The 17,693-nt window shown below is 35.9% G+C and overlaps 2 protein-coding genes across 2 annotated transcripts in view; one reads left to right on the top strand and one right to left on the bottom strand.

Annotated features, from left to right (window-relative positions):
* The window catches only part of eIF4EHP (eukaryotic translation initiation factor 4E homologous protein), a 127,842-nt gene extending 126,001 nt beyond the window's left edge, over window positions 1-1,841 (bottom strand). The window contains exons 1-2 of the mRNA XM_014231211.3: window positions 1,409-1,841; window positions 361-817 (exon numbers count right to left, since the gene is read on the bottom strand). Coding sequence (XP_014086686.1) covers window positions 361-817; window positions 1,409-1,440 — 489 coding nt within the window. The 5' untranslated portion in view covers window positions 1,441-1,841. The remainder of the gene's footprint in view (window positions 1-360; window positions 818-1,408) is intronic.
* A 5,991-nt stretch (window positions 1,842-7,832) lies between these two features.
* Window positions 7,833-16,892, top strand: LOC106615110 (transmembrane protein 26). Its single transcript, XM_014231170.3, has 8 exons — window positions 7,833-8,081; window positions 11,365-11,669; window positions 12,384-12,564; window positions 12,628-12,779; window positions 15,036-15,240; window positions 15,312-15,368; window positions 15,459-15,695; window positions 15,784-16,892. The coding sequence occupies exons 1-8, from the start codon at window positions 7,888-7,890 to the stop codon at window positions 16,013-16,015; spliced, it is 1,563 nt and encodes a 520-aa protein (XP_014086645.2). The 5' UTR covers window positions 7,833-7,887; the 3' UTR covers window positions 16,016-16,892.
* Window positions 16,893-17,693: the final 801 nt, after the last annotated feature.

Genomic DNA, 17,693 nt, shown 5'->3' with positions numbered 1-17,693 from the left:
GTTTTATATGACATCGATATAAAAATGTTTTAATCCTAAAATTTCTCAATTACAATATTTTTTAGTATTAACAATAGCGATTAACTATATTAATCGGAGCTAATGAGTAGGGTTTAGAATTTTTTTTTATCACAATACCAAATGTATAACGAGATATGAACAAAAAAATAAAAAAATTAAAAATGAAAAACATAGCTGCATAATTGTAATATGCTTGGAATACTTTAGATTTTCACTTTGTTTTATACACGGAGAAGTACACTTAATTTTCACGAATATCATTCGTTCTCCCATTGGCATACTGCATATCTGCACCGGTTTTATATCATTTCAATTGTAATATTTAATACTTGGACTTACCGGATATTTTGTTGTCAGTACAACCCCACATATCTCGTCACCGACGAGAAACTGTTCACCCAACATTGCCATACAAACGTTTTCCCACGCACGATCAATTTTATTCTTCCGTAAACGTATTACCCACTGGCCACCTTTTGTGTTTGCTGGATCTTCCCACATTGGTTTTATGCCCTGTTTAAAGAGGCTTAATTCCCGATAAGGTTTCAAAGCTGTTGGCCGTATAAGATGTGAGTACAACGACCACCATTGTTGTACACTGGCACAGCGTCCTACAACATGTAGTGATTTACTATAATCCGTGGCACGATGTGTCCCCTTACGTGAGAACCATAGGCAGTATGTATGCTGCAGCCGGTTCTCATTCGGCCCAACTTCTAAGGGTGGCAGTTTGTCTACATCTATTTCATTTTCAATGTCACTGTCATCGCTGTCAGCCAGATCTGGCCATGGTTTCCTGTAAAATATATGAAGTATTTTAGTAAATGTTTGGTGTTCTGTATATAGTATTGTGTTTTCAGAAAACCACAACCAATTACAACTCGTTTTTTTTAAACAAATATTTCTTCGAGTTCTGTTTATACACAAATTTTTAGAAAACGATTTTATAAACTTGAAATAACGTATTTATTTTTTTACACATTTACTTTACAACCGGAAATCAGTTAGGTGACTAAAACCATTTGATTTAGAACATAAAACATTTACAATTAGTATAATTAAAATTATAAGTAAATTAAAGCGATGTCAATAACTTATTAAACTCTATTAACCATTTCTTTATATCTCCAACATCTTTGCCAATATTAGAGAAATTGTGTCAACGTCGCCCTACGTAAACATAACCTTAACAATATGAGCGATAACACGCGAACATTTGTTTATATTCTAAAGTGTTTGAATGGACAACACGATGCCCTATTTTAGTCATGAGACTAAAAACTAAAAAACCGAAGCAAATTCTAAATATCAAATGGAAAGAGTACTGGTTGTAGCTATTATTACTTCAACGTCTAAAAGTTAGCTAACACACAGATGCAGCACTTACGATTCGTACTGTTTGGCTGGCATTTTGTCCATAACTTGAGTATAAAGTGTTTTTGGAAGTTTTAAGATGTCCGTTGACAATTCGATGGGCTCGAGAGTATTGCGCCAAGTGTTTGGTGCTCCAATAGTTTTAGCTATTTGTTTGTTGTGTTGTTGTCAATGCTTTGCAGTTAGTGCCCCTACCGCTACTAATGCCAGCAAATTATCCGTGTAAATCACTGCTCCAATTTCAGCAAAGCTTCTCGTGTTTTTTTTACGCGTTATCCACTACGTATCACAGTTTTCCGTTAAAAGCGCGTTATGTATACGTTACGATATCTTTTTATTTATAACTTTTAATTAATAATAAAAGTGCAAATGGCCAAAAAATTCCAATAGTTTTCAAAAATGTTCCTTGCGATTGTTTCTGAGTTTGCTTTCAAATAAAACAAAGTTGTCAAAATTTGACATTCCGTTTTGTGCAACAACACGTTTAATTGAGATTATATGGCAAACAAGGTTGCATTAGGTAGGGTTTTCCAAACAGATTAATTCACTTAACCCTTAGATTTTAAATAAATAAGAGCTCAAGAAATTTAATAATAATATATAAAAAGCGTAATAAATTTATATTAATTGAAAGTTAGGTAAATGTATAGTTTAGGTCGCCAAACTAAGGAGACTTCAAAAATATTTTTTTTTTAAATCGTCCTATCGTCTTTAAAAAAAACGTTTTTATTATTTTTTTTTTTATAAATATGCATTAAAAATAAAAAATTGTGATACATTTAAATTAATTGTTTAATTTTTTCTTTGAAAAAATCACATATTGTTCTAGTTTTTTGGTGTATGTAAATAAGGAGTAATCCTCTTCTTCATAAACGTTCCTGAAAATTTATATTAAAATATCAATGTTAGTGCACTTTTATTATGATATTATTAATTACACATACTCTGCATCGTGATGAAAATTGAAAAGGAGTTTGACGCGATTGAATTATGAACACCCCGGTTTTGGACCGACTAGGGTTATTTTTTTGAAGCGCGAACGAAGTTCGACGATCTCCGATATTCGTCCATACCATCAGATCGCGGCGCAAAGGAAATTGTGACGGTTACAATTTTTCAGTATATTTTTTTCATAAGAAACGTGTTTAACACGCTGAACTGGTAATTACAGCTAAGTGATCTGAATTCTACAGAAAGCTATTCTATGCACTCCTGTACTAGTAGCGATCTGACCTCATAAGCGGAGATCACTTTTAGTTCCGCCTGACTATCACTGAGTATGGTAATACTTCTATTGCGATAGTTGCGTTGGAGGTTTATCTCTACACACCGACTTATAGCATATACTTCCGCCTAGAAAAGGCTGGGAAAACTTCTCATGAGAATGGAGAGCTTGGTACGTAGTCCTGCAACCCCTGCACCAATCCCCTCCACCGTTTTCGAGCCGTCGGTGTACCACTTGATAGTTCTATCCTTTAGCAGTAGGTCCAGCGTGGAATCGTTTCATTTAGCCTTACTGCCAAGGGTAACTTTGAACTTCCTAGTGAAACTTACTGCTTTGGTAATGCTGTCCTTTGGGAGATGGGCTAGTGGCATTTCATCCTTTATCTGTTTGGACGAGATTACCGTCGCTTTGCCAAACCAGTCTGCTGTCATTGAAGCAGTGTCTGTTTGGCCGTCTGTTCGATCACTATTATTTTCAGTGCTGCAGTCGGACACGTAAGCATCGCGCACGACGCGCAGATGCAGGCAAGTCGTTGCAGCTTCGATAGTTGAAGTCCTACCGAAGTCTGCAATGCTTTGGAAACCCAAGCCACCGCTCCCTATGTTATCATCGGTCTCACAATCATGGTGTACAACTTCTGATAATCCTCGGGTTGCAGCCCCATTATTTCCCAGTAAGTCGATATCACACTGTTAGCGCTTTCGTAGATTCGGCTCAGATCAGGTCCACATGCTGCTTCCGTCGTAGAGTGGAATCCAGCCAATCCGTCTAAGCTATCTCCAGCTCCCTGCCGCCTAGGGATAGGTTTTTGAGGCCTGTCAGTAACCTTGGGATGGTAAACGGTATGATTGTAGTTTTAGAGGGGTTGATGTTTAAACTAAGTAAGTAATCTGAATAAAATTGAGAGAGTGTGTCTTTAATAGCGTATATTGGTGTCTAAAATGGATAAAATCGAGTGAATACTACTCCAGTAGCGAAATTATGCACCCGATCCGGATCATGCCTTATATATTGATCAATATGTATAGTATGTTATTGAAAGGAAGCGATCATCTTTTTCTGGTAATATGTTGTCGTAATATCAAAAATGGATAAAATCGGGTCAATACTTTCATTAGCTCCATTTACTTAATATAAGAGCTTCAAACTGATTAATTCTTTCGCAACATTTTTATACTGTCGCAACCTGTTGCTACCGAGTATAATAGTTTTGTTCACCTAACGGTTGTTTGTATCACCTAAAACTAAGCGAGTTAGATATAGCGTTATATATATATGTGTAAATGATTAGGATGAAGAGACCAGTTGAGATCCGTCCGTCCGTCTGCGCAAGCTGTAACTTGAGTAAATGAGATATCTTTATGAAACTTGGTACACATGTTTCTTGGTACCGTAAGACGGTTGGTATTGCAGATGGGCGTAATCGAATTACTACCACGCCCACAAAACACCATTAATAAAAAAATAAATAAATTGTCATAACTAAGCACCACAATAAGAAACAAGACTGTTCTCTGCAGTTTAAAATTTGTTTAAAAGGAGGGTGTGGTCCCGCCCCCTTATAGGTTTAATGTGCATATCTCCTAAACCACTAAAGCCAAAATATAATAACAAACTTCACTGAGAGCAAATATTTTTACCACCTCTATCGACAGTGTGAAAATTGATGAAATCGGGTGGCAACTCCGCCCACTCCCATATAACGGTACTGTTAAAAACTACTAAAGGCGGGATAAATCAAGCACTATATACGCCAGAGACATTAAATTTTATCTATGGGATGGTATGATATGACTTTATTGGAACAGCATTTAAAATTAGACAGTGGGCGTGGCACCGCCCACTTTTAAGTAAAAACCCATATCTTGGGATCTGCTTAACTGATTTCAACCAGCTTCGGTACATAAAATTCTTTTCATATTTCTATGTTATAGTGCGAAATCGGATAACAATCACGCCTATTTCTCATATGACACCATTTTAAGTTCCATCTGATCCTTTCATTTTCCACTATGCAAATCAAGCAGCAATGAGTTGAGTGAATAATACGTTTAAAGTATGCCACCTTGTGACCAAAAATTGTCTAAATCCAACCAAAACTGTTCAAGCCCCTAGGTACTAACAATATCGGTCAATGTGTTTGATATATAATTGAAATTTAAATAATAAAATAAATAAACAAAACTCTTGATAATAGTATGTCTTTGTCAATGTAAATTTTTGCCAACACCTGAAGCAATTTTCCGGGCTTTGATCCTTTCCAGTTGCGAGAGTATAAAATGTTCGGACACCTGAACTTAGAACTTCCTTACTTGTTTTACAATATATAAAGTTTTGCCAACACCTGAAAATTTATAGAAAATTTGTATATAGACTATTTTTAGGCGTTACAAACAACGGTAATATGAACAAAACTATTATATTCAACGCGAAATTAACTTAGGAAACCTTTTCTTATAATATCGACACTTTAAGTTTAAAGTATGTATGTATGTATGTACCTATATATACATATTTATAAAATTATCCGGTTGGCGTTTAAAGCTGTCATCAAATATCAATAACTGCACGAATCACATTGACCTCACGTGATTAAAGTGCTCAGTGTCATGCAGTGATTGAAAAGTCATCCCTCCTGCCGTGAGTGTGAATGGGGCTCAACCCAACGGTTTAGTGGTTCGCCGCAAATTTGTTTTCAATAGTCATCACCACCATTAACACAAAATGCATGAAGAACAAACACATGCACATGAAAGGTCACCCACATTAATACGCACGCAAAGCAATGAGCGCAGGAATGAAATGCTGGTGACCATTTAACAGTACTGAGTGGGTGCGGGCAGCCTTATTGCTTACTCTCTGTGCTCGTTAGCGGCGAAAGATAGTTAAAATGCTTGATTTTCTTGTCGAGACTCAATAGTTTATTGAAAAGTTCGAGTCGCTTCGAGATACAAAATATTGATAATTTGTTTACTTAAATCTTAAATTGTTTACTTATGCTTCCAGGTATTTCTGTGGGTCCACCTTTGGAATTGCTTTTCCTCAAAAATAGTTTGAGTCATGGAAGATTATTCGAATTAAGGATTTATAGCTAGTGTTATTTCTGCAGATTCTTTCGATTCTAGTCGCGATCATTTCACGTTTTTTAGTCGTGAAACCGTCATCTCTAAAATATTCATAAATTTATGTATGAGTCCGTACATCTGTATGTACATACTGCTCAATAAGTCTTGCTGTCAACTTTGTTTATTCTTTTGGCTTGACCGCGCCGCGAATAACCGTTAAATTGTTTTATATGTCGGTATAATGAAATGGAAAGTCATCATCATTATCATCACCCCAAACATCATCATGACAACTAGTGGCAGAAGAAGAGAGTAAAGCAGCAGCGTGCTTGGACGCGCTCAGCGTTTTGCGTTTCTTTAATAGCGAGTTCGATTTGAGCAGCCAGGATAATAGCTTCATGATACGGGGTCTCATGTTGCGTACGCCTTTGTTTGCTTGTGAGCAGTAAGTGACTAACCTCACCTGCTAAGTGATTTCTCCGTTCTCATAAACTTAAAAGCGTTTTTATTGTTTTATTAAGTAGAAGTACAAATACCCATGCAGGCAGTTACCAGCTGAATTCGTCTTCGAGTACCCACAGTCCAACATCTATAGAGGAATGCTTAGCTTAAACTGTATGTCCTCTTTTAATACAGTTTTACCATTCAATAAATAGTTTATACAGCATGAATAAAAATATATGAAATATATTATTGAATACATGCGAGGATAAATCTTGGCCTCTTCTCACTTTCATCGGTCTGAACTAGTGTACAGGTTTTTATACAATTTATAGAAAACAAGAACTCGTTGGTCGGCATAGCTAAATTAAATTTCAGTCTCTAACTTAGTAGGGAATACATCCTTACATGTGCGCGAAGAAGACCGGAGGATCGCTTATTTTGCATTTTCTATAAAACTATCATGTGAGAAAAACCATTAATTTATTTAGAAGTTTTGAAATCTTCTCTATTGAGTTCAATTTATACTTTCAGTAATATAAGTGTATATTTAACGTATCAGCGTAGGTGAAGCTCACTACAGCTCCCGCCAACGGCGATCCAGGACCGTTTCGTTCCAACAAGAGATGAGTTTGGGCTGAGCTTAAATCTCAACACTCAATTTATAACTGAAAACAATAAAAAAAGTTAACTTCGCTTGCACCGAAGCAATAATACCCTTCACAGGTACATTTCTTATAACAATTATGTGTATAAATAAATCTCAAAAGTATCCTGCTAACGGTTTGCTAGTTATTCCTAGGCTTGTTGTTTGATATAAACAACCTATAGGTCGAATTAAAGCTACTTACTAAGGAGAAAAGATATTTTATGAAGAAATTTTTCTTGGTTTTGACCGATCAGTTTGTATGGCAGCCATATACTATAGTAGTTCGATCTCTAGAAGTTGTTCAAAGATTGTAGCGTTCCCTTGGACAATAATCCATGCTAAATATCATCAAGATAATTTTTTAAATAAAACTCTTTTACAAACAAGGACTTGATATTGATCGATCAGTTTGGTATGGCCGCTATATCGTATAGTCGTCCGACATCGGCAATTCCTACAAATGAGCAGCTAATTGGGAGAAAAGGACATGTGGAAAATTTCAGACCGATATCTCAAAAATTGAGGGATTAGTTTGCGGTTATGGTATACAGACATACAGACGGGCATGACTAAATCGTCGCAGCTCGTGGCGTTGAACATTCATGTATATATATTTATATATTTCAGAAGGTGTCCAACGTTTCCTTCTTGCAAACTTCGTAGCATACTTAATATACTCTGTTCACGGTATAATGACAAAATAGAAAACAGCAACAATTTGTAATAACTACACGGCATGACAAAACCGATTACTTTGCGCACCTCTGTGCAGAGTTCAATAAAAGACTCAACGTACACAAAACCCACCGCCGCGCGCTATTAATTGCTCTAAGAACGCGCCTAAACGCTGATGGTCAAAGCGTTTAACAAGCGTTTAGCAGACTTTGCACTTTCAGTTGCGGTTTGCGCTTCGTGGCGCCCAGTTCGTCCTTTCAATTCAATAACTTTGGCAAATTTCTTAAAAACATTGCGGTTTTTATAGACAACAATACATACGTATATGTATTTATGTAAGCGCAAATGTGTGCGTGTGTTAGTGTGCGCGAAAGTGTACTTGTGTGCAGTGTTTAAATATGTGAATTGATCAAAAGCGGTGCAGCAATTATGAAATCATGGCGAAAATCATCTCGACATTCAAGGCGATTCTGACGCGCATTTTCTTCGGCGCACACAGCATCTTGGCTATTTGGCAAGTGACGGTCAATACGAAAAACTACATTTACTGGTCGCTATGTGGACCGCTGGTACTGCTACTGCTCGAAGGCATCTTTACGCTGATGATCAAGAAGACGCAAGAATGGCGGTGGTATGGGGTCATGTAATTAATATTTGAACATTTTATCACGTGGAATTTGTGCATACATGTTTACGTGTTCGCATGTGTGTGTGTGCTTGTTCCGTTTTCTTAAAATTTTTTCGGTAATTTTACGTAAGCGCCTATTAAAACCAATTTATTTCATTTACATTTGCTTTTATGTGTATGTGTTTGCGTGTGCCTGTGTCTGCTTGGTCGAACTCATTATGCGATAATTATCCTGTAAAAATTTTCTCACCTTATTCATGTTTTCGCCACATACACACATACATATCTGTATGTCTGCTTGTCAGCGTGTCTGTGTATTTGTCTTTACTCCAATGTAAACAATGCGATTACGTCATTTGCTTGTTGGTTAACTTTGATTTTCAATTAAAAGTGAAATCACATTATATGCAATATAAATATGTACTTAAGCATGCATGTGTGTATGTTTGGGTGTGTGTGTGAGAGCGCGTAAATATTCCCGCACCCAAATCGCATTTAACGGTGTTTGTGCGGCGCAACACAATGCGCAACTTCCAACCAGCGAACGCGCAACTCAAATTACTACAAACACACCACTTTATTAGTTGGCTGACCGGCAGTCAAAGGCTAAGTTATCTAGTGCACATAAAGCAACATCAATCCTTTGAATATACAGATATGTACATATGTATATAAGTATATACTTGTATGTGTGTAAAAATAAATATGTGTGTGCGTTTATGAACCTTTTGTTGATATTGGTAAAAGTTAATCAAGGCAGTTAAATTTGTTATTATTAATTTTTGCCAAAATATTTTTTATCTGGCTGCAATGGACTATTAGGTTTTTTTAAAAAGCTTTTTTTGTGTCAAAAGTACTTCCAGGCTTGGTCCGAAATTCTTAAAAAAACCATGTTTGATAACCGCAGCACCCGCAGGGGAATATCTACGACTCAGTTTGACCCATTTTGAGCAGTTTTTAAAGCACCCAATAGTTACAGAGTCGGCTGATTTGAGCCCTCGAGACAATGACTAATAATTATGGGTTTACACTTTCCTTTAAGGAGTCGGGAAAATTAAACGAAGTGTGTATGCAGTATACATGTGTACATACATCTCATTTATAGCGTTTTATTTTTTCCAAGAAAATGTTGTGATTATATGGTTCCATTACACGTTTTAAAAATATTCCATTTCATTCGTAATTTCCTTTGTTAAGCTTAATGAAGTTGGTCGATTAATTATAATTAAAAATAAAACTTAATTTAAAAAATTAACTATCAAAAAGAACCAATAAACGTCCAAGTCAGCAACTCTCACTTTCACGCTGGTCAAGGCTTGGCTCGTTGGAGATCTCCTTTCTATGTGCTTCACGCACTTTGCTTTTCGACATACATATGTAATTGAAAATTGCACCTCCTTTACTCCACTGCACTTTCACCTCCTATTTTACTGCAAAATAAGTATGAATGATAATTGTTTAGGAAATTTTGGATGTATTTTAGCTTAAATGGTGGCAGCACTCTTTCTATAACTTGACGATATTCGGTTTCCTACAAAAGTGTGCCAACCATATGTTCAAAATTCCAAATATCAAGTGGGACCCCCATTTTTTTAGGGAAAACGAGAAGGCCTTTTATCTAGTGCAGCTATTTGATTATGCGATGTCTTTTAATTCGTTGATCGCTGTAAATTCCTTTCATCGAACAGTTCCATTATTCTATCGTATAAAATTTTACGAATCTATCTTATAATCTTGATCTCCAAAAAGTTTAAACAACTCACCCTCTAGTAGTTGTTCACGATTAAGACTGGCTTTTATATTTCAGATTGTTAATAGAATCAATTGTATATCGGCTTATCTTAAAAATCAGTATTAGAAGGCTTGGAGAGGACATGTCCAACTCTAATATTTACCAGCTACACCGTGGAAAATTCATTCACGTATTTGAGTAAATCACCTTTATTCTTCAAGTCTTCATGATTGTAGTTTATGCTATGAAGTTTTTTGAATAGTTTTTGTTTGGTGCCCTATCGAAGCTTGAAAATAGCATTTTCGGCATATTTTTTTGTTTTCTATCAAAACGTTAAAAATGCAGTGCAAGCAAGGCTAAAATTATGTGATGTGTACGGAGAAGATGTGTTGACAATGCCAAAATTGGTTTACACAATTTCATTCCAGCAATTTCGATCTTGAGGATGCACCACGTCCAGGAAAGACTCTTGAAGCCAATGTGGATAAAATAAAGTCGCTCATCGATGCAAATCGTCGAATAACAACTCGAGGGATTGCTGAAAGATTAAATTTGTCTAGCGCCCCCGTTCACAAGCACATGAAATGTCTAGGAAAGTCGAAACTTGACAAATGGTTTCCTCATGCTCTTACAGAACGAAATTTGTTTCGTTGCATTAACGACTGTGGTTTGCTTATCAAACGTAATTGAAGTGATCCATATTGTTACTGGCTACAAAAAGTTAGTTGTTTACAAGAATGTAAAGCGCGAGAGATCATGTTCTAAAAAGGATGAACTAGCTCAAACCACTTCGAAGGCCGAGAGTCACCAAAAAAGGTTATGTTGTCTGTTTAGTGGGATTTCAAAGGAAAATCAGAATTGATCAATAGAAAAGGTGTAGTGTTCCACCAGGATAATTCGAGACCTCATATAAGTTTGATGGTTAGCCAAAAGCTTTTACAGCTTGAATAGGATCTCCAGACTTGACACCTTCGGACTATTACTTGTTCCGGTCTCTGCAAAAATTTTTGGATGGGAGAATCTTTACCTTAAATCAGGACGTCAAAACCCACTTGACCCAGTCTGCAACTATTCACAATTTTTTAAGCGTGGATGCTAAAAGGTATTGGATCAAAATGGAGAAGATATAGTTTCATAAAATGTTTCACTAATAAAAAAATCGTTTTGAAATTGTACTAAAAGAAATAAAATTACTTAATGAACGACCCAATATGTAAGTTATACTCATACATTTATTCAGCAGTGAGTCCTAATTTAGAAATAAAGTCAGTGTTAAATGACTACCACCCTAATATAGACACATGCCAAATACACCCAAATGCATACACGTGCACTCAAAATACATATATCTATTGACCATTACTCATACAGCAGAGTAACCCTCACATAAAATACTCAGGTTTTACCAACCTTCCTTCCTTTAATTATCATTGTATTCGCTTATTACCCTTTTTAGTTGCAACAAGTGCGCTTAGTCAGCTTGCTTGCTTTGGTTATTACTTTTCCTTTTAATTAAATTTGTACTATTTTTGTGAATTTTTCTCCATTTCACAGGTTCTGTCCTTCGGTGTTTTTATACCTGAGCAGCATTGTACCGGCCATTTGGCTTTTGGAATTAGATCAAGTGGCACGCAAGCTGAACAATAATCATGGCAACAACAATGGCAGCAATGAGAATATTTTACAAGAAGTAGCGGAGATCGCTGATCTAGATTTACCCGTGTTTAAAATTGATCCGGACACCTGGATTACACTGATCGAACAGTTTCTTATGCTTATTTTGATAGTGGGTCGCTGGATGTTACCGAAAGGCGATCTGACGCGCGATCAATTGAGTCAGTTGTTGTTGGTTTATATAGGTAAGATAAAATTTTTGAACCTATATTTCGATGATTTGAATAAAGGTTCCTGTTTTTGATACTAGAAAACGGTGAAAATAAATAATTTGTTAGAAATTTCTATTTGAATTTGTGCGGAAGAAATTTTAACATTTCTTAATTACTACAACATTTCCCGCACATCTCAAATGAGTGAATGAGAGATCAACTATATATAAAGTATAATTTTTTAAATGTCTTGAGTCATCTCCTAAATAGAGCACTACTTGCCTTTAATAATGTAGTATTTTATTAGGGTTTAGTCCAGTTTAAAACACTATGCCATGTCTTGATCGGTTGAAAAATAGTGCGCTAGGGCCTTGAAAAACCTCACCACCGACTCTCAGCCGTCTCAGCGAATTATAATTATTCTGAATGAAAAAACTTTTCACATGCCTCCAATAAAGCATTTTTAAGCTGATTATATTTCAGCATCAATAAACTCCCAAAATATCTAAAATTTCTACTAGGAAGTTCTGAAGAGAAGTGTCGAAATATTGAATATGATTGATTCAAAGAAATCATTCCAGAAAAATTAAATAAAAATTGTAAACAAAAAACTAGTATATATCTGTAAGCAAAAGGTGAAAATCCATAACAATAATCGTTTGCTTTCAAACTTTATTTTACCACTTATAGGTGTGCGCCTAAAAATATACTTCTTAGTAAATAAAATAATCTTTTCTCTAAATATAGGCACAGCTGCTGATATCATGGAGTTTTTCGAGTCCTATAAAGATGTCAATATTATAAAAATAGATCTATTGGTCTTTCTAACTTTGGGTATTTGGTCTTGGAGCTTAATGCAGTTTACTATTGTTTTATCGGCGACGCGAGCGAGACGTCCACGCGGCGGCGGAATACATCACGATGATGGGTATGTTGGATTGAATTCATATTTTATGTTAATTCTAATATAATAATGTAAACACTTGTTTAGAACGACCGATTGTTGTGATGGCTGCTGTTGTGGCATCGATATCTGGGCTATTGTGCTTAATGTGATATTGCAGGATGCGCCTTTTCTAACGCTACGCATGCTAATTATATTCCAGTATAAAATCCTAAATTATATGAGCGTGTTTTTTACATGTGAGTATCATCAACTTAACTGCAAACAAAATAGTTTGGAATAAAAATATAGTGAAGTTTCAAATGTCACTATTCACCACAAACTCATAAATCGAACAATTAATTAGACCGGGTAAATATCAAGCGATGTTTTAAAATTTCGGCTATTAGCTAAACATCAGAGCCTAAAAATGACACCATTTGAACGTAGAATAGGGTTTGTACCTGAAATAATATGTAGAGAAGCTCAACCGTATTTTGCTCGAAGTTTATGGTGAATATGCTCTAGCTGAGTGAAGGTGCCAAAAGTGGCTTACACGATCTAAAATGTCGCAAAAAGTCGTATGTAGCCACCCAATCCAACAACAACGGCAAAGCCGAATATGCAGGTTGGTCGAAAAGTTTCTGTGCTCGAAATGAAAAAATACTGTTTTTGGTACAAAATACGAGTATATTTTTTTATTCAATATAATCTACCTTAACTTCAATACACGTATTTCACGCTTAGCCAAACTTGGATCTTCACTAACAATATTATGAACATGCCGCTATATGCGTGGCTCGTGTTCAAGCCTAGTATGACTACGTTTAAATTCACCAGCCCAAAATTCAACGGTGCGTTTTGATGGTGGGAACTCTTTATACACTTTTAACAATTATTCATAAATTTCCTTTGCTTTTAAATCTTTCAAAACAAAAAATCGAATCACTGCGCGATATTCTATTTTTTCCATATTAAAAAAATACTCTGCCACGCCAACTTCATATGGCTTGTAAACAAAGAACTAATTGAGAAAATTATTTGAATCTTTGCATCTTTGCATCTCACAACAGGTGTATCAACTTGAGAAAAAAAAGTGGAGCTACTAGCTAGTGGTTTCTTGGTGAGACGTGCTGATATGCTTCTAAACACGGGTAAAACCATTCTTGGGGAATGTCACCGCCAACAACCCATCAAATTGAAGTGAAAAAAGCCTGGAATTCACGATTAGACACAAGGCCTCATGTTGCAAGACCCGTTAAAAACTATTTGGAAAACATCGGCTGGGAAGTTGCTGACTACCATTTGTTCCGATCGATGCAAAACGCCTTTACTGGAATACGGGTCCCATCAGAACAGGGTATCAAAAATTAGCTTGTTCATTCCTGGCCGCCAAGCCGGCGCAGCTTTGGCATGGAATCCACAAATTGCCATAAAGATGAGAAAATGTTATAACTTCAAAAAAAAAAAAAAAAAAAAATAGCACGAATATAAGTAGCTATGGACCCAATAGTTAGAAGATTCCATCATATTGTTAAATATATCTACGATTTCTATTAAATATTTAACCTTTAAAAGGCAGCTGTTTGGGGACAAAATAATGCTATTCAAAAAATTGATTGATAAGGGCTATTGAGCTGTAAGCTGAATTAACGATGCTTTGTTAAATTTTGCACCGAAGAAGAAAGAGGTTGATATACCTAAAGAGCTGACATTCAAAAGATTGCATTGTCGGGCATATTGTTCAAGGCGAAAGCTTTGTGTTGTGCGAAGCTCCGAATTACTTACCATCCACCATATTCTCCGACTCTATTGCCCAGCGACTTTTTACTTAAGAATTAATCGCATCGCCGTAACGGAGGCCCTTTTTTAAGTAAAAGACAAACCTTACTACAAAACAAAAAAAGTTGGAAGATTGCTTTAATCAGTAAATCGTGATGCAATGTATTTTGAATCACAAAATCGAGTTTTACCAAATATACTCGTATATAAAATATACATAAAATATTTACCAAAAACAGTTATTTCCACGGTTGCGGTTGATTTTATTCCAATTTATTGACGCAAACAAGATCTCGTTATTATCAAATAATAGATATCTAATGAACGCTTTAACCGACAATCATATCTTCATTACCGGAATCAAACAACCAAGGCGTGTCAACTCGTCAAAAATTTTAAAATTTATTGGAGAAATGCTTATTCCACTCAAATCACGACAAATATTTTATTTTAATAAAAAGAAGTAATCTGAATAAATATTCCGACTTAACTCTCTTCCCAATTGCTCCATTGTTCCTGCACTGCAACTACTTCTAAAGCAGAGGCTATCTTTTATGAAAGAAGTTTACCTTCCGTAGTTCGGTAGTTTTTAAGAAGTATTACCAGTATAAACATTTTCACCTCAATTTTGCAGAAGACCTAGTCTAGATTTACGCATATAAGATAGAGTTTTGAAATATAGTTTTACGGCAGCATGAACGGTATAATTTAATAAAATTTATTATTTATTTTAGGTAAAAACACGTTGGTCATTGTTTTACAGTTATATCGTCTCTATGTAGTAAATGCTGAGTTCTGGAAGAATCGGCGTGAACAAAAATCTGGTGGCGACAAGTCGCAACACTACAAGTCTCGACGTCGTGCCCAAGATCCGGATGCAAATAGCATATACATGATATCAACTGAGCGGGGTACCGATGTCAAGCGGAAAATACAAAAGTATATACTTCTACAGATTTACTTCTTTTCTGAATTGTTAAAATAATTTTTCCTACTTGCATACTTCTTAGGGCACGTGACTACGCCGAGGATGAGTTCGTAACGCGAAAAAGGAACAGAAAGGATAAGTGAGCGCGCGTTAACACGCTTTATCTTATTTTCGAAAAGTCATATTCTAAATATTTCTCTTTCTTATCTTTACACTTAACTTATTCAAGATCGAAAAAGCACAAGCGTAAGGACACTGGTTACTCCACTGCCAGTTCACAGAATTTATATTCCACTAAAATGGTGGATGAGCGCAGTGCTCGTCATAAGGACAAGAAGAGCGATAAAAAGTCGAAGAAACGTGATCGTAGCAACACATCGGTCGAAAGCGATATTGTCGAGGCGAAGAAGTCGAAACGTGGTGATGCCGGTGGTGGTAAAAGATCGGATAAGAAGGACAAGAAAAAGTTGGTTGATAGAAAGGTTCGCCGCTGAGCTCATGTACGTCAATTGAAAATGTGTTTTTTTGTTTTTTGCTCTTTTTGCCATCGGCAGAAAATCGAAAAAAGTCGAACCCGTCATGGAGGAAACAACAAGTAGCTCCAGTTCGTCTACAACAACGAGCAGTTCATCGGATTCCAGCAATTCCACATTGCCCAGCTATGAAGTGATTTCGGAGCGTAAATTGAAGAGTAACAAGAGGAAACGTAGCTCATCGGAGAGCACATCAACTGACTCATCAGATACAACGACATCGTCATCGTCTTCATCATCCTCGTCTTCGTAAATGTGATTGCAGCTGAACTTACTACAACACCGCTAATCAAGTTACCGTTGCTGCTATTACGTTTCTTGTGCGGTCTTACTACACATATTTATGTGCAAAGATGAAGCATTTTTACAGATGAGGAATTAAAAATAGAGAATAGCATTGCTCTCTTTGTATATTTTTGTAAATCCATAAAATAATTGGAATTTGAAGGTTTTTGGGTGGTTTTGAAGTTAAAAAAATAGATAGGCTTGCAAAGAGATTGTGTAAAACTAAAGGGTGTGCCTTTTGTGGCATCTCAAGCGATATTTTGTACGATTTATACGACATTTTTCTAATAGAAAATTCGTTAGTACATAAAAAGTATGTAATATTAAATTATTTGTATGTATTGCACGTATATTAAGCGAATCTAGTGCTAGTGCTTTGCCATAAGTAAATTTGTAATTAATAAAATATTTGCGCTTTTGAACAAAAGGAATCTATAAACTTGTCTGATTGAATTTCCTGAGAAAATTCTGCTGTTCGAATCACACATGACATGCCGAGTAAGTTGTTAAAGTGTGAACCTGTTTTGTCTGAGGTTTTCATGTTAAGCTATCGAACTAGAATCTATGCTCTATTGTAATCAAGTTTCCTTCACTAGTTAAAACAGTTTTTTCATTTTCCCGGTTTTCAGAGCTTCCTAGCTATAAATTGACGCCTTTGAAAATCAATACTTAATATTTTCAGCTTAAGTATGTCACGCTCTCATTTTACATGGAATATAGCAAATGATGATCTATTCTTCAAGGACTGAGCTCTAAACGTGTGTTATATAGAACTTGTTCTCATATTATCAAGAGATATTTTAATTATGTGCAATTAAACATGGACTCGGAAGAAGAACATTGGTTTCAAGTGCCTAATTTTGAAGTATGGTTTTCTTTGGTCTCCTTGGTTGGATACCTTACTTTAGTTACACTCTATTTTCCAGCAGGACTTCTTTTGCTAAGCCGTCGATTAATAAAGGGCTTACTGGTTATTCCTCATTAAGCTGTATCATTATCAAAGGCTTGGGCAATCTCCTTAATAAATTATCGACTATTTTGACACTATTAATGCCTATGGGCTTGAAATATCCTTAATATATGGTATTTTCCATTTTAGACATGTTAACGTCTGTCGAAGGCAACTTTAAGGCGGATACATATGTGACAAGTGTCGACCTTTTAATAAGTTTCAGTTACACTGACTTCCGACTGAGCGGAAGCCCGCTATTTTTCAGAATTTGTTCGAGTAATACTTTATTTCGGCAAATCATTTAAGAACAGCCTATTTTAATCGATAATTTAAGGTAGGAGAATACGCAAATATGCACCATAGATAGATAGGTAGTTCGTCAGTCAAATTCTGCGGCGGAAAGTTTCCGAAACGGTTACCGAGATAAACCAAACTTACCAATACAAACAGGCTTATATCATCCACAAAAACAGTCCTTGACCGAATAAATTCCGGAATCATAGAACTGGTTGTTGTGGGAATCGATAGAGCGAGCTTCCTATCTGTTGGTTGATCGAAGCATGCTGACGAGCGTAAGACAAATTTTAATTGGATATTACTCTCTTAAAATTTTCATACATACCACGATGGTTTTATGCCCATCAATCTCTCAGAAAGATTTGACACCATAAAGAAGCATTGGCAACCCTTAAAA

The sequence above is a fragment of the Bactrocera oleae genome, chromosome 2 (genome assembly GCF_042242935.1).
Source record: "Bactrocera oleae isolate idBacOlea1 chromosome 2, idBacOlea1, whole genome shotgun sequence".
Taxonomy (NCBI): Eukaryota; Metazoa; Arthropoda; class Insecta; order Diptera; family Tephritidae; genus Bactrocera; species Bactrocera oleae.
The sequence above is the reverse complement of the archived record's forward strand: the minus strand, read 5'-3'. Positions and strand labels throughout refer to the sequence as shown.

Excerpts from the sequence above, each read along its gene's own strand:
- LOC106615110 (XM_014231170.3), top strand. The coding sequence starts at position 7,888 with ATGGCGAAAATCATCTCGACATTCAAGGCGATTCTGACGCGCATTTTC. Across the intron at positions 12,780-15,035 it reads TATGAGCGTGTTTTTTACAT|GTAAAAACACGTTGGTCATT; the intron begins GTGAGTATCATC and ends TATTTATTTTAG. Across the intron at positions 15,696-15,783 it reads GATAAGAAGGACAAGAAAAA|AAAATCGAAAAAAGTCGAAC; the intron begins GTTGGTTGATAG and ends TGCCATCGGCAG.